General features: G+C 36.4%; 1 protein-coding gene across 5 annotated transcripts in view; it reads right to left on the bottom strand.

The window, feature by feature from the left end:
- Positions 1-16,054, bottom strand: part of Macrod2 (mono-ADP ribosylhydrolase 2) — a 2,042,921-nt gene that overhangs the window by 622,449 nt on the left and 1,404,418 nt on the right. For all 5 annotated transcript variants that reach the window (XM_046434337.2, XM_046434346.2, XM_046434363.2 and 2 more), the window contains one exon: positions 9,172-9,202. In XM_046434337.2, coding sequence (XP_046290293.1) covers positions 9,172-9,202 — 31 coding nt within the window. The remainder of the gene's footprint in view (positions 1-9,171; positions 9,203-16,054) is intronic.

The raw sequence follows: 16,054 nt of genomic DNA, 5'->3' as shown, positions 1-16,054 counted from the left end.
TGAGAGGGAAAAGAGTCATCATTAGACCACCTGAAAGGAAGTTTTCAAAGCAAATGGAAATATCAAAGAGACGAGAAGAAAGGAAGAGGAAGGGGGGAGGAGTTAGGGAGATGAAAGAAAAGGGTGCATATTTTTGTCAATTTTCCTCTGGTTCCCAAATGCATTACATAAGAGAACTATTCCAGAAAGCCCAGAATTGCACAGCAATTACATAGTCTCAAATTCTTCAACATTTAAAGCTGACGGAGGAAGACATGGCCCTAGAGTGGTCATTGGAGAACATTTTACTTCTTTTCCAAATCATGTCTGAATTAAGACAGATGCTCCCCAAAATATTTGCCATGTAAATAGAAAGTTAACAAAACATCACATTGGTCTCCTTTATACCCGTTAGAAGCAAATTTGGATATAAATGAAGGCTTCAATTTTAAAGTCCTGGCCTGGCGGCATTTGGTGGAAACTAAAGGGAAGTCAGGGGATTTGATAGAAATAGGCCTTCTTTGTTAATAACTGAAGTATAATGAATAAATATGGGAGCTGCTTCAGCTAAGTTATGTCACACTTATCTTTTTCTTCAGATTTCCAGCTAATAAACTCAAGTGTCTGAAATAGAATGACAAACTACACCTGGAAAGCAAACTTCAAGTTTGTTTTGTTTTTCTTTTTCTCTGGAGAGAATATTTTTTCAATCTTCAAATACTCAAGACATACACTTTTATCCCTGGACTTCATATCTGTTAACTGTAGTAACTATCATAAAATGGACTGAAATTATTTTTGCTATTTGCTTCTCAGTAAAAATTCCTTTGGCATGTATCATGTCTAGCCTCTTTTGTTAAACATATTAGCACCAGAGTGTCCAAATGGAGCTCAAAGGGCTGAAGGCATGCACAAGGTCTGAAATGTCCATCAGGGAAGCTCAAATATGTCCCTCCGAGACTGGCGTTGAGGCCAATTCAAAATTTTAACAGGAATCTGGATTCCCAGTAAGCCTCACCTGGATCTATTTTTCCCAAAGTAACAGGGCTCTCTTTGGTATTTTGCCATATGTGGCTTTTCATCCTGAGTGTAAGCAGGCAGTCTGGTGACCTGTGCAGCCATCCTGGAGACATTACAACTGGAGCAGCCCCAGCAGCTGCTGAAAGTCAGAGTGGAAAAGTATGGTTCCTCTTCCAAGGGAACTTCAAAGGAGGTAGGGTCTGTTCTAATGGTGTCTCCTCCTTAAATCAGGTTGAGTCACGGGGTGGGAATTCTTTAGTCTGTATCCTGCAAAAAGGTTCAGCTGATTTCTCTGCATTCAAGGGTTTGCCTCCATAAAACTGGAGAGTAGGAGGATGCAGTTTCTGCTGTGGCCATGAGGACCCCAAAAGTGCTGGCAGTGGACCTGAAGGACCCAGTCCATTGTGAACACAGTGGTGCTATTCAAGTTTTTACAGATGGTAATTCTCAGTGTTGAAGTTACATGGATATTTTATCTTCTTGCAATCACATAACCAAACTCTTGGAAAAAAGACAGTTCTGCCATACCCAAAATTTACATAGCTAGGACTACAGTGGTTTTGTAGCCATGAATCTAAAATTGAAGGCAACTCCAAAGCAAATAGGTATCTGAGAAATGATGGCTGTTCAGGAAGTACACTCAGTCTAAGGCAGTCAGAATAGGCTGACCAGCTCACCTGTCTGTCCAGCTGAATAAATTCTTATGGTCCCATTTTACCTAAACAGAGTTTAAACCTGTGATACACACAAATACCATATCCAGTTTAAGAATGCTTTTTTAAAACATATTTCTTTTCCCACAGATATAGATTTTTGCCAACTGAAAAAATTCCAGGGCTGGGGATGTGGCTCAAGCGGTAGCGCGCTCGCCTGGCATGCATGCGGCCCGGGTTCGATCCTCAGCACCACATACAAACAAAGATGTTGTGTGCACTGAAAACTAAAAAATAAATATTAAAAAATTCTCTCTCTCTCTCTCTCTCTCTCTCTCTGTCTTTAAAAAAATCCAACTGGGTAGAATGATTATAGAAAATGATGTTTTTTTCCATAAAGCTAGAATAAATTATTTTGAATGTTTCACCATAAAGTGGTGGTAGATGTTAGACAAAATGTATATGTTGACCATACTTTGAACACTGCAGGATGTGTATGTGTATCCAAACATCACATGATACCCTACACATTTTCATGATTTTATGTATAAGCTAAAACATAAAAACAATTTCTAAGCACTAGGTATGTAAAGAAGATGCACAATTGAATCCCTGACTCTTTACAGAATTCCAAACTGACTGTAAGTACAGAATATATAAGCAAAAACCCATGGAACAATAAAGGAACATTTGATAATTGGCTAGATACAAATGCTTAAAGATTTCAGAAGAAATAACACTAATGTTGGCATATTTAGGACAATTTCCTGGAGATTAAGCTTTAACTTGTTCAGATGTGCATGGTATGTTTTTCTTTTTTGAGTTTTTATGTTTTAAGTTTTGAGGCACTGGGATAGACAGAAACCAGTTGTGATAGTGATGTGTGTGTGAGTGTGGTACATTAGTGTGTGTATGTGTGTATATGTGTGTGAGTGTGTGTGTATGGTGTATTTGTGGTATATGGTATGTAATTCAAGAAAGGACCCAGGATTGAACCTTATTATGTATATGACATGCTCTAAGATTTGTTAGATCATACTTTGTGTATTATTGCAACACAAAGATGTGTCATATGGGTGAGTCCCAAGAAATAACTCAAAGTATATTCTGGATAAATTACTAATCTAGAAAAAAAGTTGAGAAACTAATAATTTCTCTCATCAAAGAACATCAAAAATGCTACAAACTAAATCCTCCTTTTAAAGATGCAAAGGCAAAGGCATGTATAAATATCTTAGCATATCAACTCATCATATCTCAATGAGAGACTTCTTTTCCTCCCTCTAACAAGTTTTGAAAACATTACTTTAGGATGATATGTAAAGTGCCCATTGTTCAGGCTAGGAAGAATGAACATTAACCTGCAAGTAATGGAATGTGATCAAAGGCATCTGAGCTGGTGGGAAATGTGTACCATGTGAAATTTTTGAAAAATTAACCTATCAAGGTTTGAAGTACAGATTAAGAAGGGCAAGGAGTGGGACCAAAAGATTATTCTGGAAACTTGCTCAGAATCTACTCTTGTATGATTTATAAAGAGTTGGGAGTTTGCTTTTCTTGATTTTTAAAATTTTTCTTTGTATACAAGGATGACTTTTTAAAAAAAAAATCTTTGTAAATGAAGGAAGAGGAGCAAGAATCTGAAGAAGAGCAAGAAAACAATTGTTCTATGATATGTGGATCCTGAAAAAGCACCAAAGACGAGTCAGAAAGCTTTAACTTTACAAAGACCATGTGAAATATTTTTAAATTGCCTAATGCTGAATGATCCATAAATTGCAGAGACTTGGAGTGATCTAAAAGATCCTGCAACAGGATGTCATGGGGCTGAAAATAAAACTAGGTTTTAGGCTCAGTGGGACTAACTAACGTGGCACCTATATTAGTCAGCTTTTCAATGGTGTGAACAAAATACCCAATAATAAATAACTTAGGGGAGGAAAAGTTTATTTTGGTTTATGATTTCCTGGGTTTTAGTCCATGGTTTAGTTTAGGCTGAGTCCATTGCTCTAGGCACAAGGTGAAGTAGAACACCATAGCAAAAGGGTATGGCAAAGAAAAGCTGCTCCCTTCATGGTGGCCATGAAGCTGAGAAAGAGGGGAGAGGGGGCCAAGGAAAGATGCACACTTGGGGCATGCTCCCAGTGTCCCACCTCCTCTCGTCATGCCCTACCTGCCTATGGTTACCCCCCAGTTCATGGATTAAAAGTAGGATGGACTGATTAGGTCACAGCTCTCACAATTCATTCATTTCACTTCTGCATTAACATAGGAGTTTGGGGGGGACTCTTCGTATGCAAACTCTAGTAGCACCTCACTTCTGAGGGTAAATTGAGGTGAGTAGCTAGAGTCTGAGAATCATATTCCTTGACATGGTGAAAATGGACACCTTGGCCCGAGATCCAGAGGAGAGGCCCACCTGCCAAACGCGGCCTGGAGATAGGGAGGAGAGGCCTGTCCTGGACCCAGAGATACAAGGTGAGCCACCCTGCATTGGGGTTCCTTATTCACCAAAGCGTGGCTCCACAGCCCAACATCAGGCTGCCACTGCCACAAAACTGGAATATCACTGCTTGTATCAAGGACCACAATAAGGACCTGGTAAGATATCATCAAGGTCCCTGTGGGCCTGTCTGCACCAAAAGTATCTCTACTAGGGGTGCTAACAGTTATCCTGTTGCTGAGGTAACGGGGAGTCTTGAGTGGGCTTGCCTATCTCTTATTTCTCCTAACAGCCAACTTCTTGTGATTACCCTCTCCCTAGTCAAATAACCTAATACCTCCATATTCTCACATCCTACCTCATCAATATCTCAGCCAATCCCCTAAGCCCCCCTTCTACCATCAGAAACTGTAAACCATTACACAAACCTATTGACTATAAGGTAGAAGATAACCAAACTCATCATTTCTGATTATAGTGAAAAAACTGTAAAATAGAAGCTAACTGATATATGGTTGCACATTGGTACAATGAGTGCTCTAATATTGATCTCTCCCTTAAAAGTGAGGTATTGGTAACCTACAGGGACAATATAATACAACAGGGCAGAAGCTGTCATACCTCAGATCTATATTGCAAGAGAGGAAAACTCATAGCCATCATGAAAAAACAAGGGAGGAAAGTGCCCCAAACAAACCAAGATACTACAACAATAGAATCCATAGGTAGCAAAGTAGGTGAAATTTCAGAGAAGGAGTTCAGAATATACATAGCTAAAATGATTGTGGAATTAAAGAACAACTTAAGTGAGCAGATACAGACAAAAAAAAATGATCACTCCAACAAAGAGATAAGAGAGCAAATACAAATTGCAAGAGATTATTTCAAGAAAGAGATACAAATATTTAAAAAAATAGAAATCCTCAAAATGAAAGAAATAATAAGCCAATTAAAATACTCAATAGATAGATAGCATCACCAACAGACCAGATCACTTAGAAGACAGGACCTGAGACAATGAAGTCAAAATATACAATCTTGAAAATAAAGTTGACCTCACAGTGAAGATAGTAAGAAACCATGAACAGAATATCCAAGAATTATGGGATACCGTCAAAAGAACAAATTTAAGATTTACAGGCATAGAGGAAGTTTCAGAGATTTAAACCAAAGGAATGCACAAACTCTTGAATGAAAAAATAGCAGATTTTTTTTCTAAGAATAAATTGGAAAATCAAATACAAGAGGCCTATAGAACACCAAATGTACAAAATTACAACAGATCTATATCAAGACACATTATAATGAGAATGCCTAGTATACAGAAAAAGGATAGAATTTTAAAGGGCACAAGAGAGAAAAATCAGATTACCTATAAGAGAAGACCAATTTGGATCACAGTAGATTTTTCAACCCAGACTCCCAAAGCTAGGAGATCCTAGAACAACATATACCAAGTTCTAAAAGATTATGGATGCCAACCAAGAATCTTATATCCAGCACAATTAAGCTTCAAATTTGACGATGAAATGAAAACTTTGCATGATAAATAATAGCTGAAAGAATTTATAGCAAGAACGCCTGCACTGGGGCTGGGGATGTGGCTCAAGCGGTAGCGCGCTCGCCTGGCATGCGTGCGGCCGGGTTCCATCCTCAGCACCACATACAAACAAAGATGTTGTGCCCGCCGAAAACTAAAAAAAAAAATAAATATTAAAAAATTCTCTCTTTCTCTCACTCTCTCTCTCTCTTAAAAAAAAAAAAAAACGCCTTCACTACAGAACATTCTTGGCAAAATATTCTACAAGGAGGAAACAAAAATAACAATGAAAATCTGCAAAGGGAAGAACTACAATAAAGGAAAAATCAACCAAAGGAGAAACCAAGTCAAGCTAAATATCAAAAATAAACAAAAATGGCCTGTAATACAATTCATGTCTCTTTCAACTCTTTACACATAAAAATTTGAACTACAATATCATCTAATTTTTCAGGTTTGTTTATTTCATATTTTTTGTTTTCTGTTTCTCTTCACAAAGTTATGCAAATATGTTCTTTAAAAGTTTTGGTATTTTATATGTTATATTTTAATATATAATTGATCTGGTATGTGTATATACATTGCCTGTGATATGAGATGAGGTATATTTTACTCTGTTATAATTTAAAATCCATTATTCAAAATTCAAGGATGAAAAAGACTAATCAGAGTAAAAAAATTGTTTAATAAGGTATTTATAAAGGTAAGGGCAAAGTTGAGGGTAACTAACAAATTTTATGAAGCACCTTTCCTTCTGTAAACTTGGAGAGGTAGGGGGTGAAATAAGAGAGAGCCATTATGAAAACCTTGTAGGAGAAGGTGACCTGACTGAAGCTATTCCCATCAAAAGCATGTAGAAACCATCTCACAGTCTAATAGAGTCTTATAGGGAGGAATAGAACACCTCACTCTACTCTTGTATATTCTAAGTTCATCTCTTTTGTGTCCCTTTCTAATGGAACAAGGGGACTTATCATGCAGCACACAGCATATGTCTCACCAAAAGGTGAAAGATGGAGAAAGGAGCCAATATGGCAGCCATTGGTCACATGAGGCCACTGAGTATTTGAAATGTGTCTAGTCTGAATTGAGGTATACTATGATCAAAGTTGACTTTGATCCTCTTGAGATTTGATATATGTCTTACAATCCATTCATTAGACATTAGATTCCAAAGAATTACTAGGACAAAGAAAATGAACATGAAATATCTTACTAACAATTATTTTCTTTGCAAATTTTGTTAGTAATCCATTGGGTTAAATGAATTAATATATAATTAATTTATCTATTTGTTTTTAAAAAAAGAACTAAAGGAGAACAAGGTAACATATTCTGTATCTTGATGGTAGTACTATATATCCATATATGTATGTTGTCATTTTTTATATTTGTGTTATCAAAATTTATATAACTATAAAAGTAAATGGGATAAATTTTACCATATATAAATTATATATCAATAAACATGACTCTGAAAATAAACCTAGTTCATGAAGTGTTTTAACAGTATTGGGCACATACTAACAACCCAATAAATAATGGATATAATTATGATTCATTAAAACAACCAGCATCAAGCTGTTTCATAGTGGGGTAAGGAGGGGAAACATGGGAGGAATAGACAAATTCTAGATAGGGCAAAGGGGTGGAAGGGAAATGGAATGGGCATGAGGTTAGAAATAATGGTGGAATGTGATGGACATGATTATCCAAAGTACATGTATGAAGACACAAATAGTGTGAATATACTTTGTATACAATCAGAGATATGAAAAATTGTGTTTTATATATGTAATATGAATTGTAATGCATTCCATTGTTATATATAACAAATCAGAATAGAAAAAAAATTCCTCAAAAAAAAAAACATTGTGAAAATGACTAAGGTTACTGCTTGGTGGTAGTCCTTCAAACTAGCTCTTGAGACCCATTCTATTGATATCCTAACCAATAGTCTTCACTTTTCTCCTTTCATTCACCACAATGGGATACTAAACCAGTTATTCTATTTTGAGCCATATCACTCCCTCTAGAGAGAAATCCCTGCCCTACAGAGAATCAAAGTTGACTTTGATCCTCTTGAGATTTGATACATGTCTTACAATCCATTCAGGAATCTCTGATTTTATGGTCCCTCCTCATCTTCATTTATTTTTTTCCCTTTCTAGCCACTCCCTTTTTAATAGTATATCATGTTAGATAAATTCTTCTTTTGAAGTTCTTCGCACATTACCATAAGATTCTCAGACATAAAACAGACATCAAAAATCTGACAAGGTAATAAGCAAAGAAAACAGTGTGCAAAGTATTGTTTTAGGCATTTGGGTCTTTGTCAAGGAAAATTGAGACTGGGATGAAAGAAAATTCTCAAAATGAAAACCATTTCTGCAATATAGTCTGGTTTGACTCTGGATAAGATGAAATAAAGGGTTGGACTCTTCCAGGCAAAACTTTGCACGTAATGCTTCCTTTAAGAAAATATTTAAGATTCATAACTACATGTTTGGGAGGCAGGAAGAATGAGCATGATAGGGATAATTGTGCAGATGGTCCAGGTTAGCCCCTTCTAGCCCATTGTATATCCTGTTTCTACAAAGTAAAATCTTAATACCTAGCGTAGAATCTGGAAAGGAAGAAGGTACACCTGAAATCTTTAAGTGTGTGCCCAAATCCTTCACCATGTGATTTGATTGAATTCTACATTTTCCATGTTCTAAGACCTTAGAAAAATAATAGACTAGAAATAATAAATTTCCTACGTTTTCCATGAATTTAAACTATCTTTTATAGGTTTTTGCATATTTTATTTTCCTGCTAGGATCTGCACATAAAATGTTTAATATATTTTTCTTGAATAAGAAGACCATAAAATGACAAATATACCCCATTTTTACCTGAATATTGTAAAACAGACTTATTAATGGTTGGGACAAAAAACATAAAACAATATCACTATATATAAAAAATTTAAAGAGCTTTAGACTAGAGAAAACAAGTAATTAGACATTTTTGTTTCATCTAAAAGTGAAACACACACTACTTAAAACAATCAATACAAGGAAAAATATTTATAGCTTATTAAAGTTCTTTGCTTTTATCAAGTCACTTTAGATTTTGTAAAAATCTGAAGATGCATATATATATGCATCTGTATGCATTTTAATATTTCTATTATTTTGCAATTTGCAACAAAATAATTATAGAGCTAGGTTTGATGCACATCATGCTTTTCTGAGATAAAACCTGACTTTATTACAGAAAACAATGTAGAAGTCAATCTCAGTAGAACAAATTTTTTGCTTAACAAAGGCTTCAAGATACAGTGTATTAAATGATTTACAAACTCAAGAACAGAGAAGAAACTGAATAGCCTCTGAGATTCCTTAATGGGTTTTGACCTGCATTTTAAGTCTCTTTAATTCAAAATAAAATATGTTCATCAGAGAACATCTTATTTTTGCAGTTAAATTTCCTCCCCCCACCAATTTAACAATAAAAAGAGAAATACAAACATCATCAAAAGCTGCACTTACCATAAATGCCTGTGGAGATGCAGGGAAATGCCTGTGAACAAACCACAAAAATAACAATAAATTTTAAAGGAAGGCTCTGCCAGACATCATCTATCTTGACAATTGTCTTGCTTGATAATAGGATACCCTCTACTTGCATCCTCAGAATAATAAGCTGGAGTAAGAGATACTAGAAATAGGGATGTTCGAGTAACTGAAATATTTTCTTTATCTGCAATTCCACCAATTCTTAAAATCCAACGGTTAAATTTTCAGGAAACTTGTGAGCCATTTGTTAAACAATTAGTATTAAGAAATTACATCACATTAATCTCCAATGAAATAGATTATTTTTAAAAAGATAACCAATAATCAGAGTTCATTCTTTCTAATTACTTTGTCACATTTAAATATTACTTATGCTCTGGAGATTATTTATGTCTATCATATTTGTACAGTGGCAATACCACATAATGGTTGCTCCTGAGAATCTCTGCTCAGCTGTGTATTATATGATGTTGCCTTCGTGGCTAGAAACCTGAAATCATTAGTCAATATTCATGTCCCGTATCATGGACCAAGTGAAACCAGGCTACAGATAATATAATTTTGGTAAACTTTGCCAAAAGCATTTGGTGAAAATCTATTGTCTATTTAAAATGTATAATAAAAACTATTGTGTGTTTTATTCTTATATGTAAATTGTATATCAGGAAAATTTAAAATAAACTTATATAGTACATATGCAGTTTTTTTACTATGAGAGTTGATCTTTAAACACTCACTGACAATTAATTTTATATCATATTTTGCTGAGCAATATTTTTTTAAAAATTATTCAAAATCATGGATGAACAAATGCAAATGCACATTTTACTTTAAATTAGGCTTTATAACTGTACAAAGTGATCTGGGTGTGGCAATGTCTTTTCCCTATGCACTTCTGTGTAAATTCAATCAAGTTGTTTTAATCCTTCTCATCTTCATGTTTTTAAATTGTATAAAACCCTCAATATAGAAATGTGTCATGGCATTAATGATAGAATTTTTAAAAAAATTCTCTGCTAGACTGTAAAAACTGTAGCTGCTGTTCACCCTAATAACTAACATTATTGTTAAGGTCAAGAACAATTAATAACAAAATATCTAAGTTGTTTTTCTTTCTATCTTTGGGTTAATGTGTACTGGATTTTATTTTCTATTACATTTTATAGACCACATGTTTATTTCTTTTAGATGGTGTCTTACTGAAATCACCAAAGTTTGTGTGATTTTGTTTTAAAGAGGGTAATAAGTGACTCTATTAAGCTCAACTACATGTTCATAAAATGATAGATTTTGTTTTCTGCTTCTGCAGAAATTTTTACTAGTAAATACTAACGTTTACAATAAAAAAAATAGGACAATTTCAGGGACATAGTTGATGCCATTTTTTATTGTATTGAGCTGTTTTGGTTCCAGGGTTATTTTTATTTATATACTTACTTATTTTGTGGAGCTGCAGGTAGCAAGAACTCTACGCTTGGGCCATCCCCCAGCTACCCTTCACCAGGGTTCTAGAGGTATGAATATGAATCAGAAGATTCTTGACTAACTTAGTTTAACCCAAATGACACAGAAGCTAGAGTATGAAGCAAATTATGAGAACACAGTTGTCTCTTTACACATTCCCCCAGTTTACCAAGAGGTCATACTCTCAGCGTCAACTGCAAGCTCACTGGAAGCAACTTGTTACTCATAGTAAAAGTTCAGAGTTTGGGAATGATCTACTGAAATACAAACTAGAGAAAATTCAGGATTATCTCTATAATTTGTACTGTGTCACTCACGTCCCACTGCACCTTTGAAGTTCAATATAGAGAGGTAAGCTCATAGCTCAAACTCCAGGAATTCTATGGGAGCAAATTGAACATGTGAGCATCGTCCTTTGGGATGAGAGAAAAAGAAAGGTTTGAGAACTGCTACATCAAGCCACCTAGGAACAGGGGAGACAACAATTTTCCTCTACTACTGCCTTAAAATTTTACAGCTGGTGCTGAGAATTGAATTGACACAACACAGATCATCAAGAGAAAGCCATACAAATTTATTTAATACAAGTTTAATGTGGCATTGAAGCTTTCATAGGAAATGGGGACCCCCCAGATGCTATTGGAGTTATGCATGCTGACTTGAACAAAGACTAGTGAGTTGTGAAAATGTGACAAAGAAAAGGGGCTTGGGTAGAGTAGGCAAGTGGGTGGAGAAGTCACTAGGAAAACAAGGTTAGTTTAGCATAGATTGTAGATATTTCCTTCAGCCTCAGCTCCTGGTCTTTATTCTCCTTCTGGTATAGGGACAACATATCTCATACCAGAATTTCATCTGTTGCTTCTAAGAGGGAAATTAAAAATGTTCTTTTACCAGAACCTTTAACTCAGAATAGTCAAGATGGTGGAGGGGTGTACTTGGAGGTCATATGCTTTGAACACCTTCAATGGGAAAGCAGAAGATAATACAATGTTTTCAATAAGCAGACCCACTATAAATCTCACATCAGTGTCCTTCCAGTTCATGAGGTAGGGCAGTTTCCTTAATTGCTCTGAGTTTCCTACCAAACTACAAATGAGTTTCCTCATTAGTAAAGATATGTCATGAGACCCACCTCCAAGGGTTTGCAGGAGTCTTAAAAAGAATAAGGAACAGAGCATGGTGTCCACAAGAAGTAATATCTTGAACTAATAATGATTCCTGGAGTGGACACAGTGATGTTGCCCACAGAGTCTCAAAGAGGGACTAGTCCAAGAGCAGGGCTTTCCTACCTTGGCACTATTGATGGATCAGGTAATTATTTGATCTTGGAGGCAGTCCTGTGCATTTTTAGCAACATTTATAAACACTAACCACAAGCTAGAAGTAGCATTTTTCTAGTTGTGACAATCATAATATTACAGGGGCCAGCGTTGTAGCTCAGTGGCAGAACATTTGCCAAGCACACGTGAGGCCCTGGGTTCAATCCTTATCACCACATAAAAATAAATAGATAGGTAGATAAAGGCATTCTGTCCATATACAACTACAAAAATAACTTTAAAAAATATTTACATTTTAAAATATCCCCTAAGAGAGAAAACCACCCCCTAGAGAGCCAATTCTCTAGAATCGAGGGACTAAAACCTGAGTGGTACTTTCAGCAGATCACCTTCAACTGTGGTCCTTTTCAAGGATATCTTTGGCTGCTGATCCATCTCACTCAGGATCATGTCCTTCTAGGACATCCCACTATGACTAACTGATCAATGAAGGATTAAAAAGGCCTGATCATCTTAGTTCAATCAATGCAATAATGAGGGGCCCTTGTAGCAGAGCTCCCCATGGGGTAGCGGGGGTTGGCACTGGACCTCTATCACAGCTCATCTTGCTCAGTCCACTCCTGACACCTTCTTCCCTCTTCCCCCTCCTGTCTCTTTCCTCTCTCTTTCCCAGGAGTTGATTCCTTAGTAGACATCCAGCACCCTAAACTCTGTCTCAGAGTCTGTTTCCTGGGGAATTGATCTGAGTTATCTACCTCTGCTTCCCTCTTGGGTCCATTTATATGCACTCTTCCTCCATCAGATATAGCAGAAGAGAGAACATACTGAGGAGTTAATAGCAACTTTCATTTGCTTCAGCTCCCAATTCTATCTTGGAATCAATCAAGCAACTTAATAATTGAGTCTGACTATACCAACTGCCTTGTCTGTTTTAACGAGGACAAATGGCTTCATCTGAAGATGACATCGTTGCCTTAAATGTGAAGGCAAATGGTAATGTAATGGAGGATGACTTTGGTAATATTATTGTGTTAACTCAAACAAAAAGGCAATGATAAAGCAGAGATGAAAATACAATATCATGGAAAAATTCATCTTACATAAAATAAGTTTGCACATAATTCATCTAAACTAAATCTCCTCCATGAATCACTTTTTATTACTTATGAGAGAGGGAGACACAGGGGAGAATGAGGAAAGAAAGGGTGAGGGAAGAGCAAAAGAGAGAGAGCGCGCTCAATCGCAAACCATCAACTAAGGGATTTTGCAGCACATAGTCTGTGTTCTCTGTCATAATAAATTTCTGATGGGGCCACCAGAAGTGAGATGCACGGATGCCCTTATTTTATATAGTATTAACTAATTCTAAAAGCAAGAAGTCTCTGGGCTAACAGGTCTCACCGTATAACCACTAGAAATTTGCATTATAGAATTTGACTTTTAGCAAAATTTTCTCCAAAACTGTTTGCTTTCTTAGGAAACAAAAAATAATCATTTGACTTGGTGTGCAGAGAGGATTTTTCCTTTGTGAAATTATAGCTTGGGCCACCAACTGGAAAATACTTCCTTAGCCCAGCATGTTGGTTCAAAGCACTTATAAAAATACTGAAATCCTTAAGCCTATGGATTTTTTCTTCCATCTTGTTGAGTGTCTCCATTTCTCTCTTTTCTGTCTCAATAAGTTGAGGGCAAAAAAGGAAAGCCCTCTATCTTGACTCTCAAAGTGTCTTAAAACCAAGGCAAGAAACCCAAAACTAACAGCATAACTACCACTTGCTTTTATGATTTTTTTATGAGAATCCAGGGAATTTTTTTCCTCTGATCTTTATCCATGGTCATACCATCCACTCTTACACAGCAGTCTTGCAATCTGGGTAGCACTGACACTCTACCCCTTAGCTCCAAGGGAAAGTGTTGATTGACCTAAGTAAGTAGCATACAGCACCACTTAGCCACAAGAATGAAATGATGCAGAGTTCTGATATCATTGACCGATTGGCATAAATCAACTATAAAGTGCTCCCAACCTCAGGAATCTTTCAATTGCTGAGCCAGTGCATATCCTTTATCACTTTGTAAGTTTTAGTTAGATCTAACATTATTTGCAAGCAAATAACACTACCTGATACACCTTCCATTTAGGTGTTTTTAATTATATATCACATATCACTGAATTGAGGAAGCTGTCAATTGTAAGAAACACCATTATTTTGTGTTCTTTTGGTACTACTAAGAAATAAAATGCTCCATAATTTAAAACATAATAGACATTTTCTTATAATTTAGGACTTTTATTGCACAGTCCTTGAAATGACTATTTTTTATTTATTCAGATAGTTATTGAAAGCACATCCCTCTCTCTGAACGTGATTAAAAAGGAGATGGATTATTTTCTAAAACTGCCTCATATTCAGAGCCTAGTACTTTTGAGTTCCCCTTTGGACTCAGAGTCATAGTTTACTACAGTTTTATCCTTTTACTGTCAAGAATGGTATTGAGCCAGTCTTTAGTGTATGTTCAACTTTGGCTCTGGACTTTTCTTCCAAGCCTCTACCATCCCCCTAAGGTTTGTGTGTAGCTGCTTCTTTGCTCATGGTAGTGCTGTCAAGACGCACACCTCTTTCTCAAACAGCCCCTAACTGGTTGGTTGGCCGAAAGTCAAGGAGTTATAGTTGTCCAGTTAATCCACCAGGATTGACAGCTAAAGGCACATGTACACAGGAAATAAATATTTATCACAACTATGTCTTACTGAAAAATACCCCAGGCACAACAGGCATTCCACTTTCAAAGGTGTTAGAGTATGAAAAAAAAATTGTACCTTAGAAACAACAAAATTCAGAGTATCATTCTTTGTCTTTAGACATTGGTTATCAGCATAGTAGTTTGTGCCATGTTTCCCTTATCTAGGTTATAGAGTACTTCACAATTTCTCCAAGTGTGGCACACCTTACTCTGTGCAAGATATTTTGAGGTGGCAAACAGATTATCATTGCCCTTGCAAATGTAATATATACATATTATTTTGATATACTCTATCATTGTTCCCAAGTCTTCATCTCTCCTATCCACCCCTTTACCAAGTAATTTCATAATTACTTTGAAATGGACTAAAGGTTTGAGACCCCTTCACACACCCCAAATCTATGCATTGAAACCCAGTCCCACTGTGATAGCATTTGGAGATTAGCCTTTGAGAGGTAATTAGATCAGGAAAATGGAGCCCTCATCAATGGGATTAATCTCTTTATAAGAAGAGATCAGAGGGCTCCAGGCTCTTTTTTACACCATGAGAAGGTACAAGAAGAATTCGGCTGTCTGCAACTTGAAACAGGCTCTAATCATAACCCGACCATGATAGCATGTTGATTTCAGACTTGCCAGCTTTAAGAGCTGTGAGAAATAAATGTTTAAACCACACAATCTATAATCATTTGTTACAGCAGCAGGAACTAAGAGACTACACTGAGATAGTACTATGAACTGAGTATGTGTGTCCCCCCACCAATTCATTTGTTGAAACCTAACCCGCATTGTGATGGAGTCAGGAGGTGGAAATTTGGGGATGTGATTAAATCAGGAGGTTGCAGCCCTCATAAATGGTATTTGTGCCCTTATAAGAAGAGACATGAAGGAGATGATCTCTTTCTTTGCCATGTGAGGGCAGAGAAAGAATATGGCTAACTGCAAACCAGGAAAAATGTCCTAACCAGACAATAAATATCTGTTGCTACCTTGGTCTAGGAATTTCTAGTCTCTAAGATTGTGAGAAGTAAATGTTTTTTAAGTTATCCTATCTATGGTTTTGTTACAGCAGCCTGAGCTAACCAAGACAAAGGGGGTGCACTTTTCATCATTCTACCAATGATGGACTTGGGCATGCAACTTTGCCAATGGTATAATTGGGGGCACAAATTATAAGTTAGAATTTTTTCACTCTGGCCTACAGGAAAACCATGAGGAGGATGTGCCAGGTGAAGTTCATGCCTCATGGTGGCCCATAAAGGCGGAGATACAAGTTGTGTGCACTAACTGAACCCAGCCTCACATCTTCTCTGTCCCCAACCATCCACAGCCACATGATCAAGAAAGAAATGCTTACTATTGCAAGT

The sequence above is a fragment of the Marmota monax genome, unplaced genomic scaffold, assembly GCF_021218885.2.
Source record: "Marmota monax isolate L192 unplaced genomic scaffold, Marmota_monax_Labrador192_F-V1.1 WCK01_AAM20220418_F8-fsc00005, whole genome shotgun sequence".
Taxonomy (NCBI): domain Eukaryota; kingdom Metazoa; phylum Chordata; class Mammalia; order Rodentia; family Sciuridae; genus Marmota; species Marmota monax.
The sequence above is the reverse complement of the archived record's forward strand: the minus strand, read 5'-3'. Positions and strand labels throughout refer to the sequence as shown.